The sequence below is a fragment of the Rhinopithecus roxellana genome, chromosome 5 (assembly GCF_007565055.1).
Source record: "Rhinopithecus roxellana isolate Shanxi Qingling chromosome 5, ASM756505v1, whole genome shotgun sequence".
NCBI classification, from domain to species: domain Eukaryota; kingdom Metazoa; phylum Chordata; class Mammalia; order Primates; family Cercopithecidae; genus Rhinopithecus; species Rhinopithecus roxellana.
In genome coordinates, this window is record NC_044553.1 from 77850779 (window position 1) to 77865982 (window position 15204).

Below are 15204 nucleotides of genomic sequence, written 5' to 3' on the forward strand. Positions count from 1 at the left end.
CCTGGAGCCAGAGGGTCCAAGCTAACAAGGCTGGTCTTTGGGGGGACGGGGAGGGAGGTCTCTCCTTGCAGACAGCCTGTGGAGAGGCCTAGGGAGGCAGGTCTTGGAGAGGTCCCCTGGGCTCGAAGACTGCATTGGGAGCCCTGAGGGAGCCCGGGAACCTGGAACTCAGCCACGTGACCATCTGCAGGGTGCAGAATGGGGCTGGGAGCAGGGAGTGAGCTCGTCCCCTGCTCCTATTCTGTGAAGAATCAGAGGCCCTTCTTGCTCTCCAGATTCTAGAATAGCATCAAGGCCCGGAGGAGTCAGCTGTGCCAGGAAAAGCCATTACCCTGACAGCTTCCCTCCACCTGCTAAAAGCCTCCCTCTTCCCCTGGGGCCTCCCCCTCCCACCCAGTTGCTTTATCTGCACTCACCTAGCCCTGATGACCTTCATATTAGATGGGGCAGGGAGGTGGGGAAAATAGTTGCTTAACTCTTTCTATGCTGGAGGAAAGTCAGCACCTGCTCCCTTGCCTTGCCCCATTGCCTTTCCCCACCTTCTTGCACCTGGAAATTTCTCCTGCCACCCTCCCAGGAGGGTTGGGAGGGTATGAGGACAGCAGAAGACAGGCTGGCATGGGGTCCAGCCTGAATCCTGAATCCTGTCACTATGCTGCCTGTGACTTCACACATTCAGTTGTGTCTTCTCTGTGCACGCAGAGCCACATGAAGATTCCTGGGAATGCCCCAGGAATGTGCCTGTGCGGGTGCAGTTTTGTGTCCAGTTCTGGGGTTGACATTTGGGTGCAGAAGGACTGACTTCTTCCTGACACACCTTCGGCGCTTCTGGCTTTCTGCTGTTTCTGTGCAGGTCCCTGAGGAGGGAGGCTGTGAGGCCTTATTGTGCACTAACTATATATCTATAAGTAGCAGATCAGGTGGCTGGGTAGCACGGGGAGGCTGCTGAGAGCCTGAGGTCTCTGACTTTGCTGGGGCAGCTGTCAGGAGCGGGAGCCAGGACACAGAGTGTCATAGGAGGTGCTTAGATTGCACCCCTCAGTCAAGCACAGTCACAGAGCCGGAGGGAAAAAGGGACCTGAGGGTGGCGGGAGCAAGCTAAGTGCCACGTTCCTGCTAGGCTTCTGCCCTCCCTCTCTAGCCCAGCAGCCTCCCACACACCCCTTGGGGGTGTGAGGAGTACATTCTGCAGAGCCTGCGGGGTGATGTGTCTGGATGGACGCTCATCCGAGAAGGACTCCAGCTCTCTGGGAGATGCCCCTTCTCACACCAGCTTGTACTCAGTGCCTACCTCTTTCCCCTTCATGCTGTCCTCAGGCAGGTCCTCTTGAGAAAACGCTCAGGCTGTTTTGTATCACAAAGAAGGGAATAACATGAACTGGGGCTTTCTGGGTGCTGGGAACTGAACGTGCTTTCTTTCCAGTCCTTATAACCACTCTCTGAGGAGAGTACTACTGAAAAAGGAAGAACTTAGGTGCAGAGGGGAGGTGATCCCACCAGGATAAACACAGGCTCCAAACCCAGCTCTGAATCACTCCCGATCCTATGCTCCTGGGAGCAGAGCAGCCAGACATTCCCCAATTGTAGACCCAGAGTTGGGGGCATGATGGGGAAAAATCATGCCAGGGCAAAGGGGCTGGGCACAGGAGGGTCAATAAGGCTAAGCTCTCCAGTGCTATGGGGTAAGCACCGGAGTTATATTTATATTTTAATAACTTAAGGTACTAAGAATTATTATTATTATTATTATTTTTTTTTTTTTTTGAGATGGAGTCTTGCTTTGTCGCCCAGGCTGGAGTGCAGTGGCCGGATCTCAGCTCACTGCAAGCTCCGCCTCCCGGGTTCACGCCATTCTCCCGCCTCAGCCTCCGAGTAGCTGGGACTACAGGCGCCCGCCACCACGCCCGGCTAGTTTTTTGTATTTTTAGTAGAGACGGGGTTTCACCATGTTAGCCAGGATGGTCTTGATCTCCTGACATCGTGATCCACCCGCCTCGGCCTCCCAAAGTGCTGGGATTACAGGCTTGAGCCACCGCGCCCGGCCGGTACTAAGAATTATTAACACTTTCTTGGTACCTAGCAATGTGCCAGGCACTACACATATTCGTTTCCTTCTCACAATAGCCCTGCAGGCTGGGCACCATTACCATCTCTGTTTTATAAATGAAGAAAATAAGGCACCACAGGTTCTGTACCTTGCCTAACATCACCCAGCTGGCAAAGGGTAGAGCTGGGATTTGGGACCCAAAATGCCCGGCTGCAGGGTCCTTCTTACAATCACTGTGTCACACTGCCTCTCAGTCAAAGCAGAGCAGGAGTCCTCAGTTGACCTCTGGAGCTTTGAGACGGAACTCCTGCAAGCATGGTTACCCACAGGAGCAGGGCTGTGATGAGTGGGGGCAAGGAGCCAGGTCACAGCGTCACTTAAGTCTAAAGGGCAGAGGGAGCAGTGAGGGCCAGGGGGCTCCAGAGGGCTTCTTGGAGGAGAGGAACAAGCTGGGCTGGGAAGAACCATGTTGGTGTTGCTAATGCACAGAGCTGATGGGATCTGAGCCGACTGGCCTGCCCCACACTCCCTTTGGGGTCTTGAGGGTGGAACAAGGGCTGGAGGGGAAGACATCGTTGCTCCCATCCTGGGGTACGATTTGTGCACCTTGCCTCCCTCTGCAAGGTGTGTGGTGTGGCTCCCCCTGCTACAGGATCTCTGGGATGATTCCTCAGCCCATGACTGCTGCAGTTAATGGAGCAGCACTGGGGACGGCCCTGGCCTAGTAACCTCTTCTATAGAAGTATTCACTCTCTCCCTGAGCCATTTGACTCCTCTGGATCTCTGATATCTGTGGGGTGCATTGGGGTGCAGAGGGCCCAAGCTTACCTCTCACCTTAGCCTGGTCCTGAACAATCAGAGTGCTTGAGGGCTGGAAAGCCCTTTCCACCACCCCCTGCCCCCAGACCTGGACCCAGCTCCAGGTGTCCAGCTCCAGGGGCCCAGCCAAAGACCCTGAACACAGCAGGCATCTCGGAAGGCAGCAGCATGTGTGTGCTTCATTGCAAGCATTTAGAACTGAGATTGCTGGGCGGAGCCTGGAAATCTGGGCCAGAAGTTTAGCGAAATAAGGTGAAGAAGAGAGGACAGCCAGGCGGGGCACCGCACAGCCACCCTGCCCAGAGGCTTCCTCCCACCGAACAGAACCGAGAGAAGAGGGAGGCCATGCACACGGGCTCTTGCTGGAGAGCCCTCCCTGGTGAGGGCTAGGAAGTCAGGCGGGCAAGACATCTACCCTCTACCCCCACCCCCACCCCTGCCCTGAGCCTCTCAAAGTGGGAGGCCTGTGACTAAGTGAAGGCCTCAGTAGTGGGCAGCGAGAGAGTGTGGTCACCCGGGCTGGCAGAGGAGCCCGGGGAGAGGCCTGGGATGACACAAGTGTCTATGCATGGGACAGAGCCCTCCACATGCTGTCCACCTTTCACTCAGATTTATGGACAATGGAGCCTGGGAGGAGGACAAGCAGCAGACAGGACCCCTCCCTCTGACTCACCCTGTCCCTGCTCTGCCCAGGAAAAGCACATCTGAGGAAAAGAACAACCAGAGCTCCAAGGCAGTCACATCTGTGACCTCAGAGCCCACCAGAGCCCCTATCTGGGGGGACACGGTGAACGTGGAGATCCAAGCTGAGGATGCAGGCCAAGCAGGTAAGGTGGGGGCTGGGCCGGCATGTGCAGGCAGGGTGTGAACACAGCCAAGGACTTAGGGCAGAAGCAGGCTCCCTCTCACCGCAGCTGGTAGCCACCTGAACACCTCCTTGGGCTCAGTTAAAAGCACTCAGAAAAAAATCATAATACTGTCATGCCTCATCTCCCCATCCTGCTCGAAAAATGAGTTGTTCCACATAAATGAATTTTCCAGACAATGCAAGCTTATCTTTTTTATGACTGTTGTTATTATTTTCATGGCTGTTATTACCGCCGTCTCTCACTGAAACAGGACATTACAGCTTCCCAGCACGTCCCCACACATCGCTCATTGGAGTCACCACCTCCCAGGAGGTGCAATGCTGCTCCCATTGCTTAAGAGAACATCGAGGTTCAGGGAGTTTAACTGGCTTAAGCTCAAGACCAAGGTCCAAGGACTCGGAATTGCATGTTCTTACTGCAGGTCCAGGGTTCTTGCTGCTTCCATTTGATTTTTTAAAAAATCTTTGAAATGTCCCTAGAATGGATCCCTCTTTCTGCCTAGTCCTCCCCAGGTGTCAGCCTGAGTCACCAGGTGCCCACGTACACACATGCATGTACGCCCTTGTATTTACTTTCACACTGTGGGTCTGTTGGATTTCCATTCTCCTGGGGCTGAATGGAAATGTCAGGCTGGACACATGGGAATACTGATTGGCTGATGCCTGGATGGTGGGGCATCGCCTCGGGCCCTGCCAGCATACACCGGAGGTGCCTGGCGATGTCTCTGATCTTATCTAGTCAGGACCTCAGACTTGCTTCTTGCAGGTGGCCTCTCCCTGAGAGGACAGGCTTTGCCTCTCCCCCTTGAAACCTTGCCAGAGACCTAGACAGAACTTGTCCTCCTCACACAGAGCAGAAAGCCAGCTGGAGACTATGGGAGGGGAGAAAGGAAACAGGAAGCAGAGCCTTTGTAAAAAGGGAAGGAGCTAACTCTAGGTCAAGCCAGATAATTTTTCTTTTCTGCCTATAAAGGGATAGGTGGAGCTATTGGGATGCTTTAAGAAGATGCAAAAGAGGAGGAAAAATTGACCTAGGATTTCATGCAGAGGCACATGCGTGCCTGTGTGTGCATGTCTTTGTGAATGCTTGCATGCTGGTTCATGCACATGTGTGAATGTGGTGTGTGCTGTGTCTGTACTTGTAGGCATGCATGTCTGTGTGTCTTATGTGTGTGTGTGCTTGTGTGTGTCTAGCTGCAACGGTGTAGTGTATGTGTGTCTGGATGGATCTGGATGGTGGTGTGTGCCTTGCAGTGCATGTGTATGTGTAGTTTGTGTGTGTGACTGTGTGTGTATGCATGCATGTATTTATGTGGCTGGTGGGAAGTCAGAGGTTGTGATGAGTGAACCTGAGCTGGGATCCTGCCCTGGGCTCTACATACTTGGGGTAACAGAGGGAAAAATGTAATGGGGTCAGTGACCCCAGGGCCCATCTGTGCAGCAGAGAGAGGGGCAGGACTAACTGCAGGAGGGACAAGAGAGTGGGGAGGCCTCACGGGCAGGCAGGGAATATTGGCAGGCACCTCATTGCAGACTGAAGTAGCTGGATGCTTGTTGGAACCGGTTGCTGTGGTGATGTCTGCGTTGGGGGTGGGGGAGATGGGGGCCAGGCCAAGAGGCGGGGGAAGGGTGGGAGATAGCTCAAGGATGTGTTAATGAAAAGCAAAGGGGAGTTTCAGACCCTGTGTCAGGGCCAAAGCAGGCGGGTGGCAGAAATAGCTTGTTGGCCACACAAAGGGAGTGGTGGGAGGCCGGAAGGGCACAATGCCCAGAGAGGAAACTGATGAAGCGTGTTTGTAGCATGGAGACAGGAGCAGGGAGGAGTGGCTGTCCATTACCCCCAATTCCAGCTCATCTGCTGGCTGCCCACACAGAGCTCCAGGAATAGCGGGTGGAGAAAATGCACGGCACTCACCTCTCCTTCAACCCTGGCAAATCCCAACTGGATTCTGGGTCCATGGCGAGTTGGCATAAGGGGCTTCAGCCTGCACAGCTCCTGGTGGTGCTTTGGCTGGGAGCACTGGAATCCCCCAGCAGAGTTTCCTCAGGTCTGCCTACAGCAGGCTTTGTGTATGGAGAGCTGCAGATGCTTAAAGAGGAGGAAAACAGTGACAGCCACAAGGAGCATTTGCACAGAATGTTACAGCTTGAAAACACACTCTTCTCCCTACAGCAACCCAAGGGGAGAGACAAGGCTTCTTATTAAAGTGTTAACATTTTAAAGAGCAGAAACATGAAGCTCAGAGAGGTTAAATTACTTGCTAACAGTCACAGAGCAAGTTAGTGTCCTGGTACTAGAACCCAGGTCTGCTGACTTCATATCCCTTGCCTCAATCTCCCTTCTTCAAGCCAACCTCAACACCTTCGGTGCCTTTTCCCCCTTCTTTCCTTTGAGCATGTATCCTATGTGACAAGCTCTTGAGATATCTTGGCAAGTTTTCAGGGTCACTGTGGGGAAGACAGAGAAAGAAGAATACTTAGTAAAGCTCACAGCTTCCTTTCCACCCCCACATCCAAATGACCCATCCAGCTCCAAATGACCCAGCCACTGAGCCCACTGAACCTGCTGAGCCCTCAAGGGCCAGCTGCTGTCCCTGGTGCTGAAATCCCTTGTCTCAAGAGACGCAGAGGGCAAGGGGTTCCCCAAATGTCTCAGGCACACCCCTCCGCCCCATCCTCCCTTTCCTGTTCTTCTCTGTTTTGCATCCTTTGTATCCTTTCTTACCCCATCTCTCTCATTCCTTCTCCATCCCTCCTCTATCCTTCTTCTCCTTTTCTCCCTCCCCATCTCTTCTTCCTCCTCAAATCATAGATTTCCAGAATAGAAAGATGCCTCAAGTGTCACCAAATTCAACCCTTCCCATCATCTACTTTTTAGACGTGTGATGTTGATCTAGTTACATAACCCTCTGAGCTCCACTGTTCATATTTTAAGAACAGAGATGATGATACCTACCTCAGAGGTTGTGGTGAGAATTTGTTGGAATCACGGCTGAGACGTGCCCATCCCCATGCCTGGCACATAGTAGATGCTCACTAAATAATCATGACACTCCTGCTCACTAAACAGGACTATCATAACTATTTATAGGACATTGGTGTTCTTCTTAAAGTTTATACCAGCCAGGAGTGGTGGCTCATGCCTGTAATCCCAACACTTTGGGAGGCTGAGGTGGGTGGATCACTTGAAGTCAGGAGTTCAAGGCCAGCCTGGCCAACATGGCAAAACTTTGTCTCTACTAAAAATACAAAAATTGGCTGGGCATGGTGGTGGGTGCCTATAATCCCAGATACTTGGGAGGCTGAGGCAGGAGAATCACTTGACCCTGGAAGGCAGAGGTTGCAGTGAGCTGAGATCATGCCACCACACTCCAGCCTGGGTGACAAAGTGAGACTCTATCTCAAAAAAAAAGTTTCTACCAACATTCATGCTATTTTATAAGAAAATATAGTCTATTTGGAGGGTGTTTACTAAGTGGTGCATTATTGTTAGTATTTAGTTTTCCCTTACTTGTAGTAGGCTTTTGTTGATAGCTGTATTAAAGGATTTCTTGAGCAAATCACTTTTTCTTACTGAAATTCAGTTTCCCCACCTGCAACATGTATGAGATAATCTCTCCCCATCCTGCCTCAAGAGCTGGCACAAGTGTTTATGAACAAGAGAAGGAATCTTATTCCTGGAAATAGGTGCTATGCCTGCTTGCCTGTGTATCTCAGTGTGTGCACACGTGTGTCTATTGCCACAGGGGACTGGATTCAGTTCTGTGTGTGCCTATCTCTGGCCTGGGAGTTTCTAGACCACGGGAGAAAATTGCATGTTGGAGTCCTAACAGCAACCGGCATGGAGCTTTGCCCTGTGCAGAGGCTCAGACTATGCTTATGGGTTTGTGTGCACAGGGGTGATCCACACACGTGCATGCATGTTGATTCCTCAGTGTGGCCCCTGCTTCCTAATCTCAGCAATGTCTCTCACCTCTCACTGTCTCTCCTTAGTGGGAGAGAAAAGGATCCATTTAAAAGTGAACCTGTGTTCATTTTTTATCTTTCCAGATGTGATCCTCAAGGTGGTGGACAACAGAAAGAAACAGGAGTTGTTGTCCTACAAAATCCCCATCAAGTACCTGCGTGTCCTCCACCCCTACCACTTTGAGCTGGTGAAGGTGAGTCAGAGGCCTGGGAAAGTGTGGGGAGAGCAGGTGGAAACCACCTTGAATGTCCCCAGTCATTCCCTCGGAGAAGCTCTGAACATTCCACAACCACCCACAGCATGACACATCTAGGACCATGTGGGGCTCAGGAAACACAGCTCCTGGTACATACACAGGAATGATGTCTACAAGAATTTGGAATTCAGCTGTAAAACAGCTGATTATTATAGGACAATTGCCACATTAAATGAATATGCCAATTAAAGATAGATTTTGATTACATAAATGTTAAAAGAGCGGATCTAAAAATCAAAGAAACACAATATTTACAGAGTACCTGCTGCTTCGAGGCCCTGTGCTAGACACTTCACACTCCCTCTCTAATCCTCAAGGTAAATTACATTTTGCAGACATGGGACTGGGACCCGGGGAGAAAAATCTCCTCTTCCTGAGTCACAGAGCAAGTGAGCGGCAGAGTTGAGGATGAGCCCCAGTCATGCTGTCTCCCAAGCCAGTTCCTTCTGAGCTGCCTCCACATGCTGCCTTGGTCAGAAGGCCCAGGAGAGTTGGGGGTTACACGGGATAAAGCATTCCCTGGAATGCACCCCTGGAATTAGCAACTGGGTCCAAGCCATGAACTGAGGGCCCTGAGGCTCCTCACTCCAAGGTTGGGCCTCCAAGGCCAGACCCCTGCCTGTCCTCCTTCCTAGTGCTAAGAGGTAAGGGGTACAATTGACTCTCATTGCTCAAGGACTTATGAAGCACCTACTATGTGCCAGGCAGTGAGCCAAAGATGAACAGAAGCACCACATTCCCCTCCCCACTGTGCACTCCAGACCCTGATAGTGGTTGAGAGTAAAGAACAATGTGAAGCCAGATTGTCGGGGGTCCTAGCCCAGGTTTGCTGCCGCCTAGCTGGATACCCATGGGAATCCACTTAACCCCCAGGCCTCCATCCTCATCGGCAAAGCTGGCACAGTCATTTTGAGGATCCCATGCAATGGTAGGCAAGGTTCCTGGCACACAGTAGGTGCTCAGTTTGGTCAGTTTCCCTCCCCCAATCCCACGTCTGGGCCAGCACTGAACTTTTTTCTAAGCAATTCTTCAATCATGGCACCAGGAGGCTTTACCTTCCCTTAGGCCCTGTGATAAACCCCAATCCCAGGGCTTCAGGATGGGCCAGGTAGGGAAGTAAAAGAGATGCACCACTCACCCTGGGAGACTCAGCACTTGAGCTGTAATTCTGGGGGCATCACCCAGGCCCCCTGGCTATCTGTTCACTTACAACCCAGGCCTTGTTATCACATCTTTACTGGAGAGCAGACAGGCAGTGGTCCTTGTGAGGGTGATGAAATATTCAAATGGAAAAGGGAAGATTTATTATATTGATCTCCTTGGAAGGGCTCACAGGGACCATGAGCTTTAATTATCAGCTTGGAGCCCCAGCGGAGCAATGCCAAGTGATTGCAGAGGGCTGGATTTATGGCCAAGATCTGCCCCTTAGACACTCTCCTTCCTCTGTTTCTTCTGCCCCCACCCTGTCTCTAGCCCACCCAGTCTGGGAAAGCTGATGAAGCCACTGCCAAGACCCAGTTGTACGCCACAGTTGTTCGGAAGAGCAGCTGCATCCCCCACTACATCGGCTGCAACCACACAGCTCTGGAGGTACCAGAGCTGGGGCCCTCTGGGGTGGTGGGTGGAGTGGGAAGGGGCCAAACTTTGAGCACGCCCCACGCCTTGCCCTTGGCCCCCGCTGGCTGGCCTGAGGGTATGGAGCAGAGATATCAAGAATGGAAAAAGTAACCAGGCCTTTCCAAAATAGCAAAAGGAGTTTGTGAAGACAAGCCCTTTGGCAGGGATGACAAGGATGAAGATGCTCGAGCCTCTTCTCCTTCCCTCTCTGCCCTGGAGGTGAGGGGCAGGGGCTCAGCCACACCACTGCACCTCGTGTACCATCTCTGTGCTGCAGTGGGGACCAGAGCATCCCAGAGCCTTATGTCTCCCCAAATCTTATGCTAGGGGCAGGGGAGAAGCCCTGTGCTCCCCCTTAGCCCATAGCCCAGCTGTTTCCTGTTCTATTCTTCCCCTCCTGGGATAGTGCCTCAGCCCCCCAAGCAAAAGTTTAGGGCCTCCTTGAGCTTTCCTTCAGCACTGTGTCTAAAGAGGTTTGACTGGTCTACTGATTAGGTATTCAGTTCATTCATTCATTTATTCATCCAGCAACTGTTTACAGAGCCTCTTCCATTAGCCAGGACAGGGCTGGGCCCACCTTAGGTCTGGCCACCAACCCTTGACCCATCACCATCCACCCACTAGGCTAATTAGCAGCTTTGGGAGGAACTCTTGATGCTCAAAGCAGACATAATCCAGGGACCTGGCCCCTCTCCCATTCCCCCAGCTTTCAAACTGCCTGTGGGTGACAGATTCAAATTCAGCTATAGCCTGAGTATGATCAGGGTGAGAGCCATAGGACCGAAGCTCTGAGTTTCCACCTACCCAAACTTGGCTGATCTCTTCTTATCCTTCCCACCCCCACTACTCACCAGCACTGTGAGCCTGGAAGGGGAGGAAGCATTCTTTTGCCCTCTTTCACAGCCTGGGACACTGAGACCCAAGGGGAGTATGGTATGGGAGCCAAAACTCCTAACCCACATTTCTACTCCCCCACAGCCACCCCTCCGATGCCAGCATGTCAGACCTACAGGCGCCTTCTGCTCCCTGACACCTTCTATCACACCCTTTCCTGAGGACAGCCAGCAATTCACACACACACAGAACAAGGAAGAGGGGCAACAGCCTGGCCTTGTGGTCCCCAGGCCGCACCCCACAAGGAGGGGGCCACATCCCCAAGACCCAGGCAGAACTTTAGGGCTACCCCCACCCCACCCAGTCTCTGACTTGCCTGGTACAGCAGTAGAGTGGGGGCTTTCCCTGGCCCACAGCACCTTGCCCATTCTCCATGCCCTCTCCATCTGTGCGACGGGTATGGCCACAGAGCATCTGCCTGCTCCTGATGGTGAGCGCATGGCAGGAGCAGGAACTTCTGCTACTTCCCAGGCTGTCATGAGCAGGTGTACTTGGGCAGCTGTCTCATTCACACCTGATCAGAGTCCACACAGAACAGATGCAAATTAGCTGCCACCACCCCCTTTTCAGCCTTACACCTGCTGGGGAGCCTGTGAGCAATAGGGCCTGCCAGCCTCCAGTGAAATCCCTCAGCCCCAGACCCCAGATCCCTCCAAAGTGTGAAATGTACCATCAGAGATTCAATCCTTTGAATGTGGTGAAGGAATTCAGTCTCCAGAGCCCTCAGTGAGAGCTGCAAGGCCCTAAGGACTATTGTACGTGCCCATCAGCTCACACTTGTGTGGGGTTAGAGGTCGGGCAATCAGCTGAGATGGGTATTGAAAGAGGAGCCTGAGAGGAGGGTGTGGAGGAAGAAAAGGGAGAATGATCCAGAACAAGCCCCACTCCTGGGCCCTCTCCTCCCATTGAAGGTCAGAGCTAGAAACTCAGAGGAGATTATGGTTCAATCCTTCCATGCACGAGTGGAGAAACAGGCCCAGAGGCAGGAACTCACCAATGTGACCCAGCTGGAGTGAATGACTGAGCTGGAATAGACCAGCGAGGACCTCTTCCCATCTCAAGCTATGCCTGGGGCAGAGTCCATCAGCTGTGTCCAGAGCCCTTTCCTCTTCCTGCTTCTCTCCCATCAGCACCACAGAACTAGGATCCCACACATCCCCCAAGACCCTCACCCAGACCACTGCCTGCCTTCTCCCCTTCTTCCTCTTGGGTCTTTCTGTTTCTCTGTCTCTCCTTCTTTCATGCTCATAAACACAGGAAGGGTAAACCTTTTCCTCCATTGTTCCCCTCTTTTCTCCTTCATTCATATGATCCTCACTTTCTTTTTTTTTTTTTTTTTTTTGAGATGGAGTCTTGCTCTGTCACCCAGGCTAGAGTGCAGTGGCACGACCTCAGCTCACTGCAACCTCCACCTCCTAGGTTCAAGCAATTCTCCTCAGCCTCCTGAGTAGCTGGGATTACAGGCATGTGCCACCAGGCCCAGCTAATATTTTCGTATTTTTAGTAGAGACGGGGTTTCACCATATTGGCCAGGCTGGTCTTGAACTCCTGACCTTGTGATCTACCCACCTCGCCTTCCCAAAGTGCTGAGATTACAGGCATGAGCCATTGTGCCCAGCCCATATGATCCTCATTTATCCACAAGCAGATATTGAGCTCTTTTCTATGCCAGGCACTTTTGTTAAAACCTAGGATGACAACCGTGAATGAGACAGACATGATCCCTGCTCATGTGGAGCTTGGGATCTAGCCAAATAGACAGAAAAGAAACAAGAAATAAATGAGAATAAACATAGGCTATGATGAGTGCTATGGCAAAGGGAATTCAGCAACTGAGATGGAGAGGACAGGGTGGGCTACTTTATTAAAAATGGTCACGGGAGGTTTCTCAGAGATGGTGATGTTTAAGCTACAGGATGAGAAGGAGTCAGCCATGATGGGTTGGTGGGAGCTGCAGGGGGTCTGGACAGAGGGATCAGCATGTGCGAAGACCCTGTGGCAGAAATAAGAGGGGCGTGTGGCAGGAGTAAAATAATCTGGAGCAAGAAGATAGGGACTGGGGGCCTGTCAGGTGATGCGGCAGAGGCGCATGTGGGGTGTCAGGAAAATAACGTGACCCAGTTCATTTCTAACAAAAGCATGTTTGCCATCATGTGTCAAATTGCCTGGGAAAGAGAATGGATTAGGGAAAGGAACAGAAATGGAGAGGCCAGTGAGCTGGCAGAGGAATCGGAGGAACAGGAGGAATGAGAGCCGAGTGGGAGGTGGGTGAGGGCTGAGGGAGAGTGGGAGCCATTGGTAGATACAGGGTGAGGGTCAAGGTCCGGGAGATCAGGGGCTCTTGGGCTGGCAGCACAGGCACATGGGGACAGACTCCCTGTCTCCTCTGTCTGCCTTCCACTGTCCCCAGGCCCAGGCTGAGCAGGAGGTCAGTGAGGGTTGGAGCAAGATGACGCTGTCCACTCCTGCTTTGTAGCCTCCTGCTGCGACCCCGCTCTGCTCTCTGAAAGCTGCGCCAATAGAAGCCCGGGGGAGAGGAGAGGAGAGGGCAGTCAGAACTGGGAGGCAGGGAAGCCCTTAGGGGGTGACAGAGGACTGAGGAGGGAACAACTGAGGGCGGTCAGGGGAGTGACAACTGGGATCTGATTAAGAAAGAATAGCCCAGAGATGCAGATGCTGTGATCCTGTTCCAAACCAGCACTTCCTGGGGAAACCAGCAAGGCAGGGGAGCAGGCACCAGGGTGATGGGCGCCAGGGAGGTCGGGGAGCCTGGCTGTAGCCACTGATCTCAGGAAGTTCAGTATGGCTGGAGAAACCAGACCTGGGCTTCCTGTCTTTTGTTTATAAAGTGCTCTCTCACAAACGATCTAATCAGAGACCCCTCTCATCCCTGAGACAAGCCTCATTTGACTGACAGAAACCAATGAGCTGGAACACCTAGCCCTACCCCTCCCCAGGAGCCAGTGGAGGGGCCGAGGTTAGAACACAACCTCCCTTCCCAGGCCCCAACTCTCATGGCACCCTTTCTTCCCAAAGGAACTAGTGTAAGAGATCCATTGGTAAATCCCAGGACAGAAAGCGGGGGCAGTTGCCTCAGCTAGGCAGAGAAGGCTTCCTGAGGGAGGGTAGCCTGGTGCAAAGCAAGAACCGAGTAAGGCAGGGAACAGGGAGGAGCAGGTGTCAAGTGTGGAGGCAGCCATGAGCTCATGGATGGGGAAAAAGAGGGTGGGCAGTCTGGCTGGCTATCTCTGGAAGGTTCCAAGGCCACATGGGGTTCACCTGCCTCCTCTCCTCTCCAGATCTTTCTCCGGGGAGTCAACGAGCCCCTGGCCAACAACCCCAACCCCATGGTGGTGATTGCCCGGGTGGTTCCCAACTACAAGGAATTTAAGTGAGTGGGGCCCAGGTTGGCATGGGCGAGGAGGGGAGGGCAGAGGGCAGAGGAGGGGGCGAGGCTGTCATTGCTGCCATGGGACCTCCAGAAACCCCTCTGCCCCTAAGGCCCTTCAAACCTTTCCACTGGGTCTGAAGTCCCGGTAAGCTTCCTGCAGCAGACCATGCCTTTCGTTCCCTAGGGAGAGCCCAGGTCCCTGGAAGGGGGCAGCTCATTCCTCTCCTGAGAGCAGGCTGGAGGGCAGGTGGTGGGGATGAGTGCCAATGCCAGGCCTAACAGCTAGAGAGCGTGGGGATGACAACAAGAGGGGTCCTCATTTCCTGCCCAGGGTTCCTCAGCCCCTCCAACCTGCCTCCCTGCCTCACACCCACCACCTCCACACTCCCCCTCCCACTCTAGCTCAGGGCCACAGGCTCCAGCCAGTGGTTGGCCCCAAAGGCCATCTTGGAACTTCACAGCCTTTAGTCCTGCCAGAGTCCCCTCCCTACTCATCCTGGAGGTCTCCCTGGCCCCAGCCACAACTCGTCCCCTCCTCCTCTAGACCTCCTTTTGAGTCTGTTGGAGTCACAGTCCTCAGGAGGACATTCATACTTTGCCACACAGTGGGAGAGTTCCCCTATGAACATGTGCTCTCTGCCACAGCACCGACTCCTGGGAGTCAGGGTCTGTCTTGGTCACTTCCAACTGGCCCTGATGGCCCGAGATGACTCCCCTACTTCTCTGTATCTCCTGTTGAGTTTTTACGACCTATGAAGCCTCTGCTTGTTGGAGGAAGGAAGATGACTGATGCACGCCCAGCCCAATGGTCCCCACTTGTTATGAGGTCCAGGCCCGAACTCGGCGGGGTCCCTGCAACTCCCTTCTCTCGCATCAACCCAGAATCAAAGCAGGGGCCCTGGGCTGCCAGGCTCAGGTGCAGAGCCCAGAGTATTTACCCTGTCTCCCTGCCTCCCCAGGGTCAGCCAGGCCAACAGGGACCTGGCCTCTGTGGGGCTGCCCATCACCCCACTCTCCTTCCCTATCCCATCTGTGATGAACTTTGATGAGCCTTGCATCAGCCAGAACGGATGCCCTCAGGTATGTCTCCTCCCCAGTGGTTCCGGCTTCCTGTAACTCCCCCACACATTCACTGTTCACTCACTCAGTGAGTCAGTCAGCAGTTCCCTTGACTATTGAGTAAGAGTTGACTGAATTCCGCGGCATACCCAGGGCTACACTCGCCTGTGCGGCAGAGAAACTGCCCTCCAGGAACTCTTGGTCTGGTGAAGAGGGGAGTCACATGGGTGAAAAGGCTGAACATCAACACAAGATAATGTATAATCTAATAACAAACTGGGAAGGC

The 15204-nt window shown here is 53.0% G+C and overlaps 1 protein-coding gene across 1 annotated transcript in view; it reads left to right on the plus strand.

Annotated features, from left to right (window-relative positions):
* The window catches only part of CCDC33 (coiled-coil domain containing 33), a 100858-nt gene that overhangs the window by 22656 nt on the left and 62998 nt on the right, over positions 1–15204 (plus strand). The window contains exons 3-7 of the mRNA XM_010375992.2: positions 3560–3693; positions 7785–7894; positions 9431–9547; positions 13768–13859; positions 14819–14939. Of these exons, the coding sequence (XP_010374294.2) occupies positions 3560–3693; positions 7785–7894; positions 9431–9547; positions 13768–13859; positions 14819–14939 (574 nt within the window). The remainder of the gene's footprint in view (positions 1–3559; positions 3694–7784; positions 7895–9430; positions 9548–13767; positions 13860–14818; positions 14940–15204) is intronic.